The sequence below is a fragment of the Sorex fumeus genome, unplaced genomic scaffold (genome assembly GCF_029834395.1).
Source record: "Sorex fumeus unplaced genomic scaffold, SorFum_2.1 ptg000037l, whole genome shotgun sequence".
Taxonomy (NCBI): domain Eukaryota; kingdom Metazoa; phylum Chordata; class Mammalia; order Eulipotyphla; family Soricidae; genus Sorex; species Sorex fumeus.
In genome coordinates, this window is record NW_026606094.1 from 70,642,738 (window position 1) to 70,659,834 (window position 17,097).

Here is a 17,097-nt window from a genome sequence, read left to right on the forward strand (position 1 = left end):
GGTTGGTGGAAGCAGACAGGGCAGGGTAGGGTGGGGCTCCTGATTAGAATCCCTTCGTCACCTGTGGTTGGTGGGAGCAAGCAGAGTATCTCTCTCCCTGGGTCCGTTGAGCCTGGAGTCCAAGGTCTCAGAGAGTTCCGCTTATCTTGTTCTGTGGGGCTTCAGTTGTGTGTGAGTCTCAGCCGGAGCGGCCGCGCGGGTCCGGAAAGCATCCTGGAGTGTGGTGGCAGCTGAGTAGTGGAGGTAGTGAGGTCTCCCAAAGAGGAATTGAAAGAGCTATGCTTGGAATATCACGTTTCACTCAAATGAGAGAAAGAATCCGGAGTTCCGACCTCCGTTGACGATCAAGAATCAGGGTCGCTGACTTGTTTGCCAAGGCATCAAAAATCAGATGGGCTGGTCACGTAATGAGATTTAAAGACGACCGCTGGACTAGAGCTGTTACCGACTGGATTCCATGAGATGTCAAAAGACCGCGTGGATGCCCACCTACCAGATGGTCAGACTTCTTCATCAAGATCCTGAACGATCGGTTTGAGGCTCTTCGTGTTCCTAGAGCAAACAGACGCCATTGGGCTACACTAGCAGGGACAAATGGAGATGTTACTGGCACCCACTCGAGCAAATCGACGATTAACGGGAAGTCAAGTGATCAAAGTCAACATGTGGACATGTATATGATTGAGAGTGGCTCCCCAAGCAGTGCGGAGGAGGTCCCAGGACCCCACTTTCAGGTCTCAGCCAACCAGGCGTTGTGTTCAGTGCAGGGGCCTGAGGATGTGATCCTGCTCAGGCCCTGCAATGCTGTGGATGCTTGGGTCACCCCAGAGTTACAGGGGAAAGTCAGTTACTATGCAAGAACTCACTTTATGTCATGAGGTAAATATCTCTGTCATTTCATTTTACAATTGAGCTGTATTTCTAAATTGAAGAAATTAAGGCACAGAGAGCCCAAGCAATTTGCTCTAGGTCAAACAGCTAGAATATTGCAGAGCTGGAATTCCAACCCAAGTAGACCAACCCACAAACCCATGTTTTCACTACCGGTTTTATCGGGCACTTTTTATCTATGTAAGAAATGAACTATATTGCCTTTCTATTTTATATTATACTTGAGTATTCTGATGACTTGGTTTTTAAACAATAAAGGGAAGGGAAGGAAGGAAAAGGGGTAAGGAAGGCAATGGGGGGAAGAAAGGAAGGGGAAAAGAATTTTTAAAAATTCCACTTAAGAGAAGAGTAAAAACATGTTGCTCATTACAAATTTCCCTTCTCATAAGGGGAATAGTTTTTGCTCATTAATAATATTTTTTTTCTTTTTTTTCTTTCCAGTGCCAGGGCATGAATCCAGGGCTAAATGATAATTCTTTTTCTTTACCATCTTTATTGATGTGCCGTGATTTACGAAGTTGTTAATTATGCTTTCATACATACATCATTCGAATTCCACTCCCATCACGAGCTCAGTTTTTCAGTTCTGTAGATAGCGTCTCCATTTCTGATGCTTTGGGCAGTTTGTTGTTCCCTTTTTGTGCTTCTTTATATCCCACATATGGAAAAGATCTTTTTGTATTGTGGAGGTGGTGATGCCTACTTATATGTAGATGACTAAAACTAAAATAGTGAAATTCCACTAAATTATAAAAGATAATGTTGATAATTTTTTTATCTATATTTTCTACAGATCTTAAAAATTAATAGAAAGAATAATTCTGTCCTAATCCATTTAAATGTACTTGAAAAAATAAATATATATTCTATGAATGGGCTGGAGCCATAGCACAGCGGGTAGGGTGTTTGTCTTGCAAGCAGCCAACCCAGGTTCAATTCCTCTGTCCCTCTCAGAGAACCTGGGAAGCTACCAAGAGTATCCCGCCCACATGGCAGAGTCTGGCAAGCTCCCTGTGGCATATTCGAGACTAACAAGTCTCACAATGGAGATGTTACTGGTGCCTGCTCGAGCAAATTGATGAACAGCGGGAGGACAGTGCAGTGCTACTTATTCTATGAATATGAAATTTACTAAGAGTAAGGAGAGAAGAATCTCAATAAGTCTATAAAAGCATAAAACTGCGTTGTACCCTAAAAAGGGAATATTGGCTTTAGATAAGAAAATGTATCATATATTATGCTGAAATATTTGTATTAATAAGTGAAAGATTATAATAAGAAATCTCTATGGATATAAAATCACCTGGATAGGTGTTCAGTAAAATAAAATGTTGATTCGTTATTAAAAATATATAAAAAGCTCAGATTAAACAAGTATTTCTTAGAAATCTTGTATAGGGCAACAATAAACTCCGTGAGTGCCATACTCAGTAGCAAAGTTGAAATCTTTGTCTTGTCTTTTAAAGAAATTTCTTTAACATTTCATGCAAAACTGATTTTAAGACTATGAATTTCCTAAACTACAACCTATACATGAAGTTTTGTATCATTCCTTTAAATCTAAATGATGATCTAACTGAATCGAGCATTCTTGGTGAAGTTTCTAAAATCATATTCCACTATTCTCTTTTGGTTCGTTGAATCTCGTTTGATAAATCTGTTGTGAATCTTACGGGCTTTTCTTTGCATGTAAGCTCCTTATTTGATCTTGCTGCTTTCAGAATTCTGCCTTTGACTTTTTTGTTTGTATGGGAGGGCCAATTTTCACTGAGAATTTTCAAGCCTCTGAATCTGGCTGCCTGTACTCTGGGAACTCCTTATCTATGGTTTCTTAAACTAATGGTTCTTTATCAAATTCACATCCTTATTCTTCAGGGATACCACTGAGTCTTATATTGTTTTTCGTAATCTCATGACATAGTGCTCCAGTGTGTCATTCATTTCTTTTAAATTTTTTTCATCTTCTGTTATTTTTTAGAAACTTCCTACATCTCATCTTGAAGCTCACAGCAGAGTCTATTTAGTTTTTTATATGCACTTCATTTCTATCTGTTTTTAAATATAGTTTTTTTCATTTTGACTCATCCTTTCCTGTGCTTTGCTGACTGCCTATGCCATAATTTCTTTGGTCTCATTAAACATATTTAACATGGTTTCACCATGGTCATACCCTGAGAGTTTACAATGCTGCTGGTCCTAATAGGGCCTTCTGAACTATTATTTTTACACACTGACTTTCTACCTGACTTTCCCACTGTCTTGGTGTGCTCTCACTGTATTAAGAGTGAATCTCTAGAGTGGGTGCCACAGGAAGTCTCTACAAGATTAGGCTGGGTGTTACTCTTTTCCTTCCCTATTGGTCTTCACCCACTGGCACATAAGTATGGGCAGTGTGAGATGTATTGAGAAGAATATATGCAGCTATACACTTTAGGAGATAGGGAGATGAGCTGGCTAAGATGGTGGAGGCCAGATATGGAGGCTGCCGGGACCCAGATGGAAGGTAGAAGAATCCACCTTTGATTCCAGAATGGGCTTAGGAATGTCAACCGGTAGGTTAATCGTACTTGGAATGTTGGAGGAACAAGCAGAGAGTCTCAACGGAAATGAGTTTATATCCCCCTCTTAAGTTCTTCATCTGCTCAATCCAGACTAAATGAATTTACTGAACTAGGCCACAACACTTCATTTAAGAAAGTCCAAGGGAAAACCACGTGCTTTCCATAAGCAAAGACAGAGTGGGCAATACTTTTTATGAAGTCTGTGTGTGATCAAATTATACTTACATGAGAGAGAAGTGTCGATGCCGTAGACCATATCAAGTCCTTTTTTTTTGTTATTGTTAGTTTTTTGGATCATGCTCAGCTGTGCTCAGGGACTGCTCCCGGCCCTGTGCTCAGAGATTACTTCTGGTAGGGCTCATTGCTGGGAATTGTATGGTGGTCAGTCAGTTGGAGATCAAACAGTGGACAATCAGTGGTGTGCAAGGGATATGCTTTACCTGCTGTACTATCTCTCTCACTTTTTAGAAAACCTTTCATTTGGGAATTTATTAATGCTTTCAATGGAGTCTTGACATTAAGAACTAAATGTTAAGCCAGAGAGAAAGTACAGGGGTTAAATTAACATGTGGCTGTCCCTGGTTCAACACCACATGAGTTCTCTGAGACTCTTAGAGTCCCAGAGACCCAGGAGCACCATCAGATATGGCTCTGGTGAGCTCTGTGACAGGATGGCATGGGGATCCCCAGACACTGAAGCACCTAAAAAGCACTGCATCCTCAGGCCCTTAAGTTGGGCCACTGAACTGCTGGCTTGCTTGGCCAGGAAACACCACTGAGGCCCTGGACCTCCTGAGCACTGATTGGGAACCCCCACTCCCAATTTTGTTTCATGTAATTTAGACACTGCCTACTTACAGTGTGTTAGGGTTCAAACTGCCCTCACAGACAATTATGAATACTGATATCATAATGAGATATGCAGGTCTCACTAGATGAAGAACTTTTTTTTCATTTTAAGTTCTAGAATCTTACTCTTATCTTTTCAAGGGTTTGTGAGATGGGTCTGTGGTCTGATCCTTTCACTGGAGAGGTAATGGTATAGAGATCCCCAAAGTGAAGGAATCTCTTCTCCATGGAGTCTCTTTCTCTTATGCTCTTCCTGACATAATTTTACCTTGAAGCCTTTTATTTTGCCCTGCACCCCACAAGTCCTTTTGATCTGCTTAAGATTGTGTGTGTGTGTGTGCGTGCGCGCGTGCATGCGTGTACATGTGACTCTTCGCCTTCTTGACCACAAACCTGGCAGATCATCTGGCCCGGGAGTTTAATAGACAATCCCTGGGTACCACTGATCTTTTGAAGACATGGGAAAGGAGAGCTGTGTGGAGTGACCCTTCTGAGATTTTCTAAACAAAAGCACTGGCCTTTAGCTCCTTCACACTGGTCAGACATGTCCAAGGGCAAAGCAGACCAGCAGATATAGCCCACGCTTTTCAGACACCCTTAGACTGGAAAACATCCTTTGGGAGAGTGGAGTGGAAATGAGGACATGAAATCGCTTGCTGTGGTGCCTATCGTCCTGTTAAGGACAATGAAAACACAGTCTGTCATCCTTGACATTTTAATTGAAAGAAAAGCTTACATAGATTTCAGCCGTAAGCAGTATGTTTATACAAGTGTGTAAAGAGGAGTAATCTGTCAAGTTGGAAAACTCTTAATGCTACGAGACTCAGTTTAGTAATTGAACAATCCAACATGAGCTCACACATCTTACCTTGTTCCATGCCTCAATAATTTTTAGTAGAAATACTTTACCTAGAGGCATATGGTTATTAAAAAGGAGGCTCGGCTTGCTCAAAGTCTGGAATTATTAGCTCATGGCAACAAGCCTGCACTAGAGAAAGACTGTTGGGTCTTTGTTTTCACAACTTTACTGCAATTGCCCTCTTATTTTTAAAGTCTAACTGATGTGTTGTTTGGGAAGTTTGTGTGTGTGTGTGTGTGTGTGTGTGTGTGTGTGTGTGTGTGTTTAAGGAAAAAGCATAATTTCTCATGGATGAGGGACTCCTCATGTTAGTAGTACTGCCAAATTTTTAGCATTTCATGGAAACTCCAGGGAGCAGTGTGAATATCATGGAAAATGGACCGTGAATTTGTTTTAGTCTAGAAAATCAATAAGAATTTAGTTATGGAAACGCTCAAGGTGTGGCAGGGAAGCCTCAGGTTGCAAGCTAAGTGTAAGCCCTGCTTCTGTTCATGACCGCATGTCCTCGGGAAGACTTAAGTGTTTCTGTATTCAGTTCAGTTCTGAGTAAAAAGGATGTAATATGGTCTGTGAACGACATTGCACGTATCAAGTCATGTGAAGGTGAGAATACTTAGAAAAATATGGTAAAGGTAAAGGTAAAGGCCCTCCCGTTGATCATCGATTTGCTCGAGCGGGCCCAGTAACGTCTCCATTGGAGACTTTGTCGTTACTGTGTTTGGCATATCGAATACGTCACGGGGAGCTTGCCAGGCCCTGCCGTGCGGGCGAGATACTCTCGGTAGCTTGCTGGGCTCTCCGAGAGGGGCAGAGGAATCGAACTCGGGTCAGCCATGTTGGCTGCGTGCAAGGCAAATGCCATATGAAACATTGTAATATAGGAAGTTTTATGCAAGTGTCAGGAATCAAATGATATTCATTTCTATTAACAAAAAGAAAAAAAGATGATTAACAGTGATTCCAATACCAAGCTTGCTTCAACAGTCTTAATATTCTGAACAAATGATTGTTCTTTGGACCAAGCTAAGTACAATTCCCATCTTATACTTTGAATACCTATTGATGGGCAGGCATAAACTCTTTTGCTTTAAATTCATGTAGTTTAAAACCAAGTTTTGTAGAGAAATTACTACAGAATCTATATTAAAGAACAAGTCACAATTATTGAGAATCCAAAGTTATAATTAGGCTCTCTTAAATAATTATTTTCCTTTTTAAGTATATATTGCTAATTGTTCTGATTGGCATCATTAGATAATTATTATTGTAGTCCAGGGAAAGCCCAATACCCTAAAAGCCTTTATTAATTAATGAGAAATGCTTGATCTTAAAATATAGTGTATCTATACATTGTGTGGAAATAATTGAGTAAATAATAACATTGAATCAAAAAATACCATTTCTAATTATCTTGAACAACTAGGAGTTTTCCATAGTTTGGGGAAAATTAAAGCTCATTTTGAATTTAATTACTTTGCATCTCCATTCACACCATCATTAAATTGCTTTATTAAAATAATAACCCATCAATGAAATTTGATAACCAAGATTATTTTTAATGTCATGTTGAAAACAAAATATAAATGATGTTAATGTTACCCTTTACTCATAAGGATGATGTTGTAAATCATCTTGGGTTTTTAACATGTCCCTAATTATCTATAATCGGAGCATTCTCCTCTTGTTATTACAGGAACATAGAGTAGTAATCTATATTTATGTATATGTATGCACGATCTACGTACATATAGAAATGTTATATATATCGCACTTTTATATACCTTTATGTAAGGGTAGATAGACAAATGTTTGAATGGGTGAATGAATGATGAGCCATTTCTAGGATTTCTTGAGATGATCTCAATGAACGTTTCTCATCAGAAACTAGGAAGTTCAGAGTATTAATCTTAGAGGAGCTTTGTGTGACCAAACCTCATATGCTTTCATATACAGCTCTTTTCATTACAGGTCCCAAACAAAACATGAATACTGCAGAAATACACACACATATAAATTAATATTTTCTGTTGACAGAGCCCATAATCTTATTGGAATTTTCACTGAATAAGTGAAGTCACAACTTACTATAGAATCTCTTAGTCATTGAAACCAGTAATTTCCTGGAATTGTAAAATTTACTAATCCTTATTGTTAATCCATACTCCAGGGGTCCCACAGGCACATGTCAATAAATAATTATAGTACTTGATATGTGTCTCTGAAAACACTTGTTTCATTATTATAAGCTGCTTGGTCTTCATAACTACTTAGACACATGTCCTATAAACAAAACTGGGTGTGATTTTTCATAGCGCTGCATACTCTGTATAATTTTTATATTCTTCTTTATTTTTATATGCACAACTTCTTAATCATGTAAAAATTTGTGACTAATCCTTCTGTGATGTGTGAGCTTGTGACAGCTAGCTCTGTTTCCAAAGGAGTTCTCAGGAGGAAAAATAAAAAATTTCATCTTCTTTGGAATCATAATAGCAATGGGAAGGAAAAACATGTTGAAGTTCTTCCATTTTAGTCTACATGTCTTTATAAATCATCCATGAAGGACAGTGGGCTCTATTTCTAGGGAATTTTGTAGATTTGTGTTGCCACACCTGACAATGATCAGGGGTCTCTACAAGCGGTGCTTGGAGGATCCTATGGTTTGAGGATTGAACACAGAATTTTTAGCATGTGAAATAAGCATTCCAGCTCATTGACTATCTCCCAAGCCCCTACATATTTTTAAAAACAGCAGCACTATTTTTTGTTTTATGTAATCACTATATGGATTACTCCCTGCAGTGCTTGGCTGTTGGTGTGGGTGCAGAGTGTAATCAGGTTCCCACTTGGTGACCTTCAGGAAACCATGCAGTGCCAGGGATCACACCCAGGGCCTCGAACATGCAAAGGTTGTGCTCCTCCACTTAAGTCGCATCCCTGACCCAGCAATGAACTTCAAAGAAAAAACTCTTGTGCTGCTCTAATGGGTTCTGAGAAGGACCATTCTTCAGAACAGCACAGGTGGGTGACAGCTTGTACAGGATATCTCTTTCTGGAACAAGAACCAGTTCTGAGGATGAGGCATCAGTTCTGTTTGGTTTTATTTTCAAGAAAATACATGACTTTTGAAAGAGCTTATTCTGTCATGGATTCCAGAAGACTGTTTAACATGGAAGACCAAGGGGGTACTGAGGGGTGTTTGTTTATTTGTTTTCCTTTATTTATTTGTTGTTAAGCTTGACATGTATACAGCTCCCCAGGGCAAAAGCATCAGGAGATTGAGAATTTAGCCAAAGAGGTCACTTGTTTGCTATTTTTAATAAATACAAATAATTCCCCTTTTCCCTCAGCCCCACATTCCCTGGCTCATTAAATCAATTTAAGGCCCTTAAAACAATTTTCTGGCAAATTGAAGCAAAAGCTCCAGCTATGTACTCCCCAGAGGAATGCTTACCCAAGTCCTGTGGGTCAGGCCAAGCTCTGTTCCTGTCAAACAGCCTAACACCTCGAGTTATTATGAAATGAGGGATTGGTAACTGGGGGCTGGGCTCTGGACTCACCAGGGAAAGGCTGGCCAGAGTGCAGTCAGCCTCCATCCACTGCTTCGGTTTGTGACCTGACATTGGTTTTTTCCACTCACAACAGCGAACTCTGAAAAAAAATAATCAGGGCAGGTTCCTAATGGGAATTCATGAATGAAGTTGGCTCTGCAAATCCAGCTATTGGAAGTGTATCTAGAGCAAAGCCAGGGAGGCTTCCAGGTGGAAGAGTGGAGAGAGTGTAGATAAAACAAATGCACTAGGATCTCAGACTCGGAGACCTGCCAGGGGACAGAGATTTCTGACACAACACAGGGTGTGGCCACCTCGTCCCTTTCTGAAGATGGGGGGATACGAGGGCGAACACTGGCTGTTTGACCATTGACCATCGGTTAGAGATCAAAGGTCAGGAAATGGAGTGGAATTTGATGTATTAACTAGGAAGCAGCGAAGGAAACCAGGCTTGTGTTTCATTTGTTATGATTTCCCTAATATCCTCAATTACGTGGTTCCCATCAGAGGGTCTGATCTGTTGCTCTTTCCCCCGGGTAGCCCTGCTCTGGATGGCAAGAAGCAGCAGGCAGAGCCTCAGGATTAATATTTGCCTTTTGTCTTTGTTTCCAGGCCTGTCCCAGGCTCTCTATCTTCTCTGCTCCAACTCCACAGCCGACAGAGACAGCCCATGCCAGCCTCCATGCCTGGGACCCTGCCCAACCCCACGATGCCGGGATCTTCCGCCGTCTTGATGCCAGTAAGTGCATCTTGCTTCTGCTGAGGCTTTTGCAAGAGTCATGAAAAAAGCTGAGACCAAGTTGACTGGCAGGAATGGTTTCTGGAGGGAGAGTGGAGCTTCGTGCCGGTTCTCTTCAAGTCCTGTTCTCCATCGGAGGCATCCTGTCAGTTCCACCATCCTTCTGTGCTGCCCACGGAGGCTTTTCCCATCTTCCCACAGGTGACAAGGATGGTCACCACATCAGGAACTGGTTTCAGGACATTAACTTTTATGACTGTGTCTCAATTACCAGTGAGCTGTTCAGTCATCCTCAGTAATATTTATAAAAATAACTGTAGCACTCTCCTCCTGTTGTTCATCGATTCGCTCGAGCAGGCACCAGTAACGTCTCCATTGTGAGACTTGTTGCTGTTTTTGGCATATCGAATATGTCACGGGGAGCTTGCCAGGCTTTGCTGTGCGGGTGAAATACTCTCGGTAGCCTGCCGGCCTCTTCGAGAGGGGTGGAGGAATCGAACCTGGGTCGGCCACGTGTAAGGAAGGCCCTACCCACTGTGCTATCGTTCCAGTGATATAGTGGTATAAAAATAACAAAAAAAGAAAAAAAACATGGCCCAGAATAGCTGCTAATATTTATTAGTGCACCTCATGTGTTTTTCATTACACTGGTGTTTGTTGAATGCTTACCATGTGCTAGTCACTTGTGAAACACTGCAGCACATGAAACAGTCCTCAGACAGAGAGCCCGGTATTCTCCCTATTTTTTTGAATGAGGAAAGTTATTCAAGTCACTAGGCCAGTGATGAAGTAAGCTGCTGAGTTCTGAACCCAGGAAATCTAGCTTCGGAGCCCAGTGCTTGCATGATACATAGATTCTCTTTCACTGCTCTGACAAGACAGTGAGACAGTATGTATAAGGCACACACTGCTGTCTCATTTTACAGGTGGCAAAATTGAGGCTGGGGGGGGGGGGCTGAATAACTTGGCTAAACTCACAGACCTAAGAGGTGAGTTAATCAGGATTTAAATCCAGATAGTCTGACTCTGATTTACTTGTAAACCATTCCATAGTCCTGCTGCCCCCTGGGAACATCAAAATAACTTCCAAGAGAGATACTGACAATTTCAGAGCAGACGTTGTTCAGTCGTCTGTGAGAGTCCCTACCCTTAGCTTTTTCCTCATCCTCACTGACTTTGTGCTTTAGTGGCTGTGTTACTATTCACAGGGCCACAAGAGCTCAAAAGCCCTGAAAACAATTTATCAAATAAAGTAAAACCCTCCTACAATTCTAGCAATTCTTTGCAGAACAGTTGACATTTATGGAATTGTCTGCTAGTCATTATTTCTGTTTGTTCTCCCTTCATAACAATGGGTAGGTGGGGAAGAAAGCAGTAATTATTGATAACTCCTTTGATGAATGAAAGCTGAAGAGCAAGAAGAGGAATGAGCTAATGTCACCCAGTTTGTGAGAAAGATCTGTGACTGGAAATCTTAGTTCAGTTTACACAGGTGGGAGCAGCTTGTTCATTTACCCCCAGCAGCCTTCTCAGAGAGTGGAGAAGGCCGTGGTGGTCATAGTTCAGAGTGGACCTGCCCACTGCAGGTATTGAGCAGTCCATGTGCTTCCTAGTCTTTGCAGGATTGGGCTACAGAGACAGATCCGATGCATTGCTCACCTTGCCATCATCAGAGGAAGGAAAGCCAGCACCACCAATGCCATTATCTCCTGTTTTAGTCAGTGCTTTAAGAAAACAAACCCTCTTGTCTAGAGGCCAGAGAAATACAGCAGGTGGGACACTTGCATTGTGCACATCCAACCAGATTAAATCCCCCCAGAGCTCCATATGGTACCCTGTGCCCCACTAGATTCCTGAGCACAGAGCCAGGAGTAAGCCCTGTGCACTACTGAGTGTAACCCCCAATAAAACCCCAGTTTTTTAAAGAACTGTAGTTTACAAAAGAATAAACTCCTGTTGTTCAGAAACAGTTCCATTTCAAAAATCTTATGATTATCTAGAAAAATACCAATTTCTAAATTTTATTTTTCTTAATCAGTTTACTGAACTGTACACCATTGCCCAAGCTGGAACTCCTGGGCCTGGAGAGCACTGAGGAAAGGTACCAGCCACTGATTTCCAACATATCATTTTATGTCACCAGTTCACCTCCTGTTGCTGATTCACAATAGAAGGAAAGAATCAGGTGTATGGTCCAGGGGCAGATTAGACAAAAAGTCAAGAATGCCACCCTGATGGGAGGGCCATGACTTGGGTGTGCATAGCTGCCATGGCAATGGAATGAGTGTAGAGCAGTGATTGATTGTCATTTAAGTGGAGGGCAGGATCAGGGGAACACTATTGACTTTTAGAGCATAAAATCCAGATTCCTAAAAATGCACAGCATAGCCCCCAATAAAGAATTTGTTGTTGTTGTTTTTGGGCCACAAACCAGGCTATGCTTAGGGATTACACCTGACTCTTCACACAAGAATTACTCATGCCGAGCTTAGGGGACCATATGGGATGCTGGGGATCAAACTCGGTTAGACTTATTTGGGAGCCAGAGGGATATTATAGTGCATAGAGCATTTTCCTTGCACATGGCCAACCTGGATTCAATCCGTGGCATCTCATATGGTCCCTGAGAGTGCCAGAAATGATCCCTGAGTAAAGAGCCAGGGATAAGTTCTGAGCAACATCAGGTGTGGCCACAAAACAAAATAAACAAACAAAAAGCAACAATAGTGCTGAGGTCCAGAAGCCATAGTCTAAAGTAATGATAACATACTAGTGAACAGAGATCTCTCAAAAGCCTAGAACCACCTTTGACGAAGAAAGTGTTTTAGCTACTAAGTATCTGCAACCTAAATGTCCTTATTAATAAGTCGCCAGCTCCTGTGCTTTAACTTTGCCATTTCAAGCATGTTCTTCCCTTAGAGATATTCCCTAGGGAAGCTGTGATTCTCTGGGAGTAATTGTCTTGTGGGTTAAGTTGAGCATTCATGCTACCAGACCAAACATTCTCACAAAACCCCAGGTATGACAATGTGTCCTTCCTCTCTTCCTTCCTTTAAGCTTCCTTCCTCCCTCCCTTCTGTCTTCCTTCAAGCTTTAGCAAAGAGCACCTTCTATGTGCCATGTCCTATATAAAGCTGGCATGGAGTGAGGAACAAAACAAGTGTTGCCTTCAAAGAGTCACGAGGTTATAACTTCCTGTCTTGAAATTCACATGCTGAAATAATTTACTATGTGCACCCACATTTTTTGTTTGATTTTTGAGCCCTCAGTGTGTCTCAGAAGTTGTTTCCAGCCACAGAGGATCCAACCCAGGCACCCTGCATGCAAAATATAGCTCTGAGCACTCACTTTTAATGAAAAAAACCTTGTGAACTAAAGTTCTTTAAACATCTGTTTTCCAATTTCTTTCTTCATGCAACTTAAACAAAATGTGCTCCTTAATCTGGATATTTTACCTGCTGTGCTCAAAGTTCCCTACAGTTGAACAAAGCCGATGATGGGCGGGGCTGGGAAAGGGGGTTGTGGTATGGTGTCTAGGTGTGTGTGTGTGTGTGTGTGTGTCTGTGTGTCTGTGTGTTTATGTTTTGTCCTCACTGTTCATTCTGTACTGCCCATCAAAGCTAAGCCAATGCCTTGGTGTTGTATTGACACCAAACACCAGCAAGTTATTTTGAAGAAGCTCTTGCTGACCCCCTATGATCACTAAGATGGAAAAATGTGTTTTGTTTTTCTTTTTACATAGAGAAATCAGTCTGTTTTGAATATTCTGTTTAATTTGTGAGTCATGGGGTAGAAAGAGTCATACACTGATTTTTCCGGAAAGCAGGGAAGTGTGGCTGACTGGATCCAAGGCTGCGAGCAGGCTACTGTCTCTCGACTTTGCAGAGCGCCAAGGCTGGAAGCTGGGAAGTCATTGAACAACCATTTTTACTTCTAAATGAGCTTCCTTTGGAAAACTGAAAGCAAAATCTTATTTGGGTTTGATTTTCCTCTAGGAGAGGATCACCAGTTGGCAACAGAGGTGAAATGCTCCTCTATCCTCCTATTACCCACCTCTGCAAGAGGGAGTGGGCAGTAATGAGCATCTCCAGGGAAATCTTCACGGCTTTGTAATTCGCAAATATTAATGTCCTCAATAATGCTCATCTGTACACCCATTAATGTGTTTGTCATCATATCTAGGCATTGTATATAATCATATATTTCTATATTATGTCTGTATTTATTTTTCTCCAGTTAAAATTTTTTTTAATTGTCTTCTTGGGCTGGAGAGATAGGGCGCTTGCCTTGCATCCTGTGACCCCAACTAGAAATAATCACTGAGCACTGCTCAGTGTGCCTCTGGCTCAAATTGGAGGCCTTAGGTAGCCTGGACATTTAATAGGAATATGAGTGAATCCTTTTTTTGTATTTTTTATTTTGGGGTCACATCCAGGGATACTTGAGGGCTAATATCCACAGGACTGGATCCTGATTGTGCTCTCCGGACCATGTGATACTGGGGAAGGAATGAAACTGAGCTTCCATACAAATTATGTGCTCTAAGCCCCTTGAGCCATCTCCCTGGCCTGAAAATTGATTCTTATTTTACCAGACTGTGAAGGCTTCGTAAGGTTTGCTGGAGTGCTCTAATGGGAAATTCCTCGATACATGGCTTCTTTTCAAATGGTTTTACATAGCTGGCCAGTGCTAGATGACAGGTGAAGCTAAGGCTTACTTAAAGTGATTTGCTGCGAGAGGGAGTACTCACTCCTGGTCATCTATGAGACTTAGAGAGAGCTTTTCTACTAACCCACATATTGATGTCTTAATTGTCGTCCAGACCTTAATTGTCAGGCAGACACATCAGGAATTGCAGTTAAAGAATCTCAACAATGGAAGGGCCGGCCCTGGACGGATCTGTTTGACTGACACTCTCTTGCTAGTGTGGGAGGTTTCCGTCCTCCCTCTCTGAGGCACTCCTGTGATAAGGAGCTCCATTTCCCAAGACCACCTAGGCTAACTTTGGGCAGAAACTTGGTTCTCTAAAATTTCCGACCATTGTTTTCATTTCCATCATCTGGCAAATGGAAAAAAATGCTTGTATTAGTGGGGAATACTCTCCTGCCCTCAGGAAAGTAATTTTCTATTCAGAATGGTTTTAGTATAAAGTACATTTGCTTTATTAAACTTTTTTGAAATGTGCTAACTTTCTGCTAAACAGAAAATATTAACCAGGCACACCTTCCCTGGTGAAATAGAGATTTTTCTGTATTGACTTTTTAAAGACACACTCTAGATACAGAAATGCCAGCACTCAAGTCAAGTGATATTAATTCCTGACTCTTAGGCAGGCCAGCAGGACAGTGTAGGAGCATCATCATCTGCCTGGTCATCTGCCATTCAATGTCCTGGGATGCTTTTTGCACTTACCCAGAAACCTATCCCTGCTGTGATGCCTGAAACCACTGCTGTTAGTAACCTTAGGGGCTGTGATATAAATTTGTGCTTTATCATTTGGATTTTGTTCATATGGGCTAAAACGATAGAAAGTCTCATCACAGTTGAGAGTACCACTGCTTTTCAGTTACTTTATATTGCTAAAATGATGTATGTTTTGCATAAGATCTAAGGAGAAAATAAAGACATAATCATTTGGTATGTAAATATACTCCCAGACATTTTGTCTCAAGACTTACTCCTGGCTCTGGACTCAAAGATCATTCCTGCCAGGGTTAGGGGTGACCATATGGGATGCTGGGGATGGAACCTGGGTTGGCCACATGCAAGCCAACCACCTTTCCCTCTGTGCTGTCATTCTGGCCCCCTTCCAGAATTTTCAATGCAAATATTGTTTTTCATAGTTATAGAAATGAATAGTTGGCATGTTTGCAAGACTAGAAATAAACTTTGTTTGGAAATCTGTTGCGACAACACAATCCTTTTGGGATGGAACCTCTTTCTGGGAGGCACAGCTTCCGACAGGTGTTTGATGTCCTTGGTAGCACTTTACATACCTTCCCCCACTGCACAGACTTTCTCCTAAGTTATTCAAAAAATTCTGAGTGATACATTTGAGAAATGCAGCTTTGTGAATCCTGCTGTTATTTTCACACTCCTAACTCGGTTGCTTTCCTTTCTCTTAGATGGAGAGACAAATGTCAGTGAACTCCAGTCTTCTGGGGATGCAGGGCCCGAATCTCAGCAACCCCTGTGCTTCTCCCCAAGTCCAGCCAATGCACTCAGAAACCAAAATGGTAAAGCACAATTATCATCCATTTGTTTTATGACTTTTTTTCTGTTGAGTTTGATACTGGCTTCTACATTTTAGCAATGTTGGGAGATGGTGGCACTGTCTTTGTTGAAATTGAATGAGTTTTTCTGTAGAGAGGCAGTTTGGAGCTTGGCTCTCTTTTTGAGGCTATTTATTAGTGAATCTTGGCATCCTTGACAATCACGTAGCAAGCCTTGGAGCCGTGTGTGGTCTTGGTGAAAGTGACGGAAGTTTTAGGAGTTTGAGGAGATTCGGAGGACTGAATGGGAGGTGCATTTGTGAATAATGTGAAATGAGCAAATATAACCTAGACTTTGTGTGCTTCGAGGTTGTTCAAGTTCTGGTGCTGTTCTAAGTCCATCCCATTGAAACAGACTTGTGTTTTTAAGCAGATGCAATTATGAAAATATAGTGGGGTTCTTTTTGTTTGTTTTTGTTGTGATAGTGGTTAGATGTGACTAAGTTGAAAGCATCAGAGTCCTATTTTCTTCTAGACTAGCTGCGACCCTTACTAAAATGCATGATTTTATGCCACAACCTTCATTGACTATAGCCATTTAAGATTTATGGGCAGTTTGGCTAGTCTTTCCAAATCCCAGTGATAGATTGGATCTTTATACTGTACTAAGTATTCATAGAATCACTGCTATGTGCGATATTAACTAAATATGCTGCTTATATTTTTGTGGAGTTACAAGCCATTCCATGTTTGTCTTGTTAAATGCTGACAATGAAATTAGTAAGCTTGCGGAGGGCAATAAAAGATCTGCTTGCATTTTCTTTCTTTTTTATTTTTTCATTCATTCTTTTTTCTTTTTTCCTATCTGTTCTTGGCTAAGGATAACATGTAGGAGTTTGAGATTTACGTGGTTTTGTGAATAACTGGACATGTTGGGGATCACATCTGATAGTTGCTCTGGGGCCGTTATTGACAGTTGGAAAATGGAGCCATCAAAACCCAGTGACTTTTTTTTCACTGCCAGCAAGAATTTTGGATGCCTACTTCAGTTACTTGCTCTTTGAAATTTCACTCTTTTGACTTGCAGCATCTTGACCCAAGGAAGTTTGAGTGAGCTCCTAGCGTTGACCATGCTGGCCACGGCAAATCTGTGGTCAGGAGTGTTCCCTTTCTATGTTACAGTCCCAGGGATATGCCACATGGCACCAGGTTCGCCAGAAAAGCTTGTGAAATCTTTTTGGAACTGACAAATATTTTTTCAGCCCAAGTCCTCCAGCGCCAAACCAAATAGTTGTTGGCAGAGTAAAGTTCAAACTGGCATCTGTTTTGGAGACCAAAGTCATGCCATTTAACTTTCTTACTTTTTTTCTAAGGAAAATTTTTTTAATGAACTGTGAAGGTACTTAAGAAAAAAACAAAATTAAGTTATGCATGT

General features: G+C 41.3%; 1 protein-coding gene across 2 annotated transcripts in view; it reads left to right on the forward strand.

Annotated features, from left to right (window-relative positions):
• CREB5 (cAMP responsive element binding protein 5) overlaps window positions 1–17,097 on the forward strand; it is a 474,076-nt gene that overhangs the window by 356,896 nt on the left and 100,083 nt on the right. For both annotated transcript variants that reach the window (XM_056117946.1, XM_056117947.1), the window contains 2 exons: window positions 9,324–9,450; window positions 15,576–15,686. In XM_056117946.1, coding sequence (XP_055973921.1) covers window positions 9,324–9,450; window positions 15,576–15,686 — 238 coding nt within the window. The remainder of the gene's footprint in view (window positions 1–9,323; window positions 9,451–15,575; window positions 15,687–17,097) is intronic.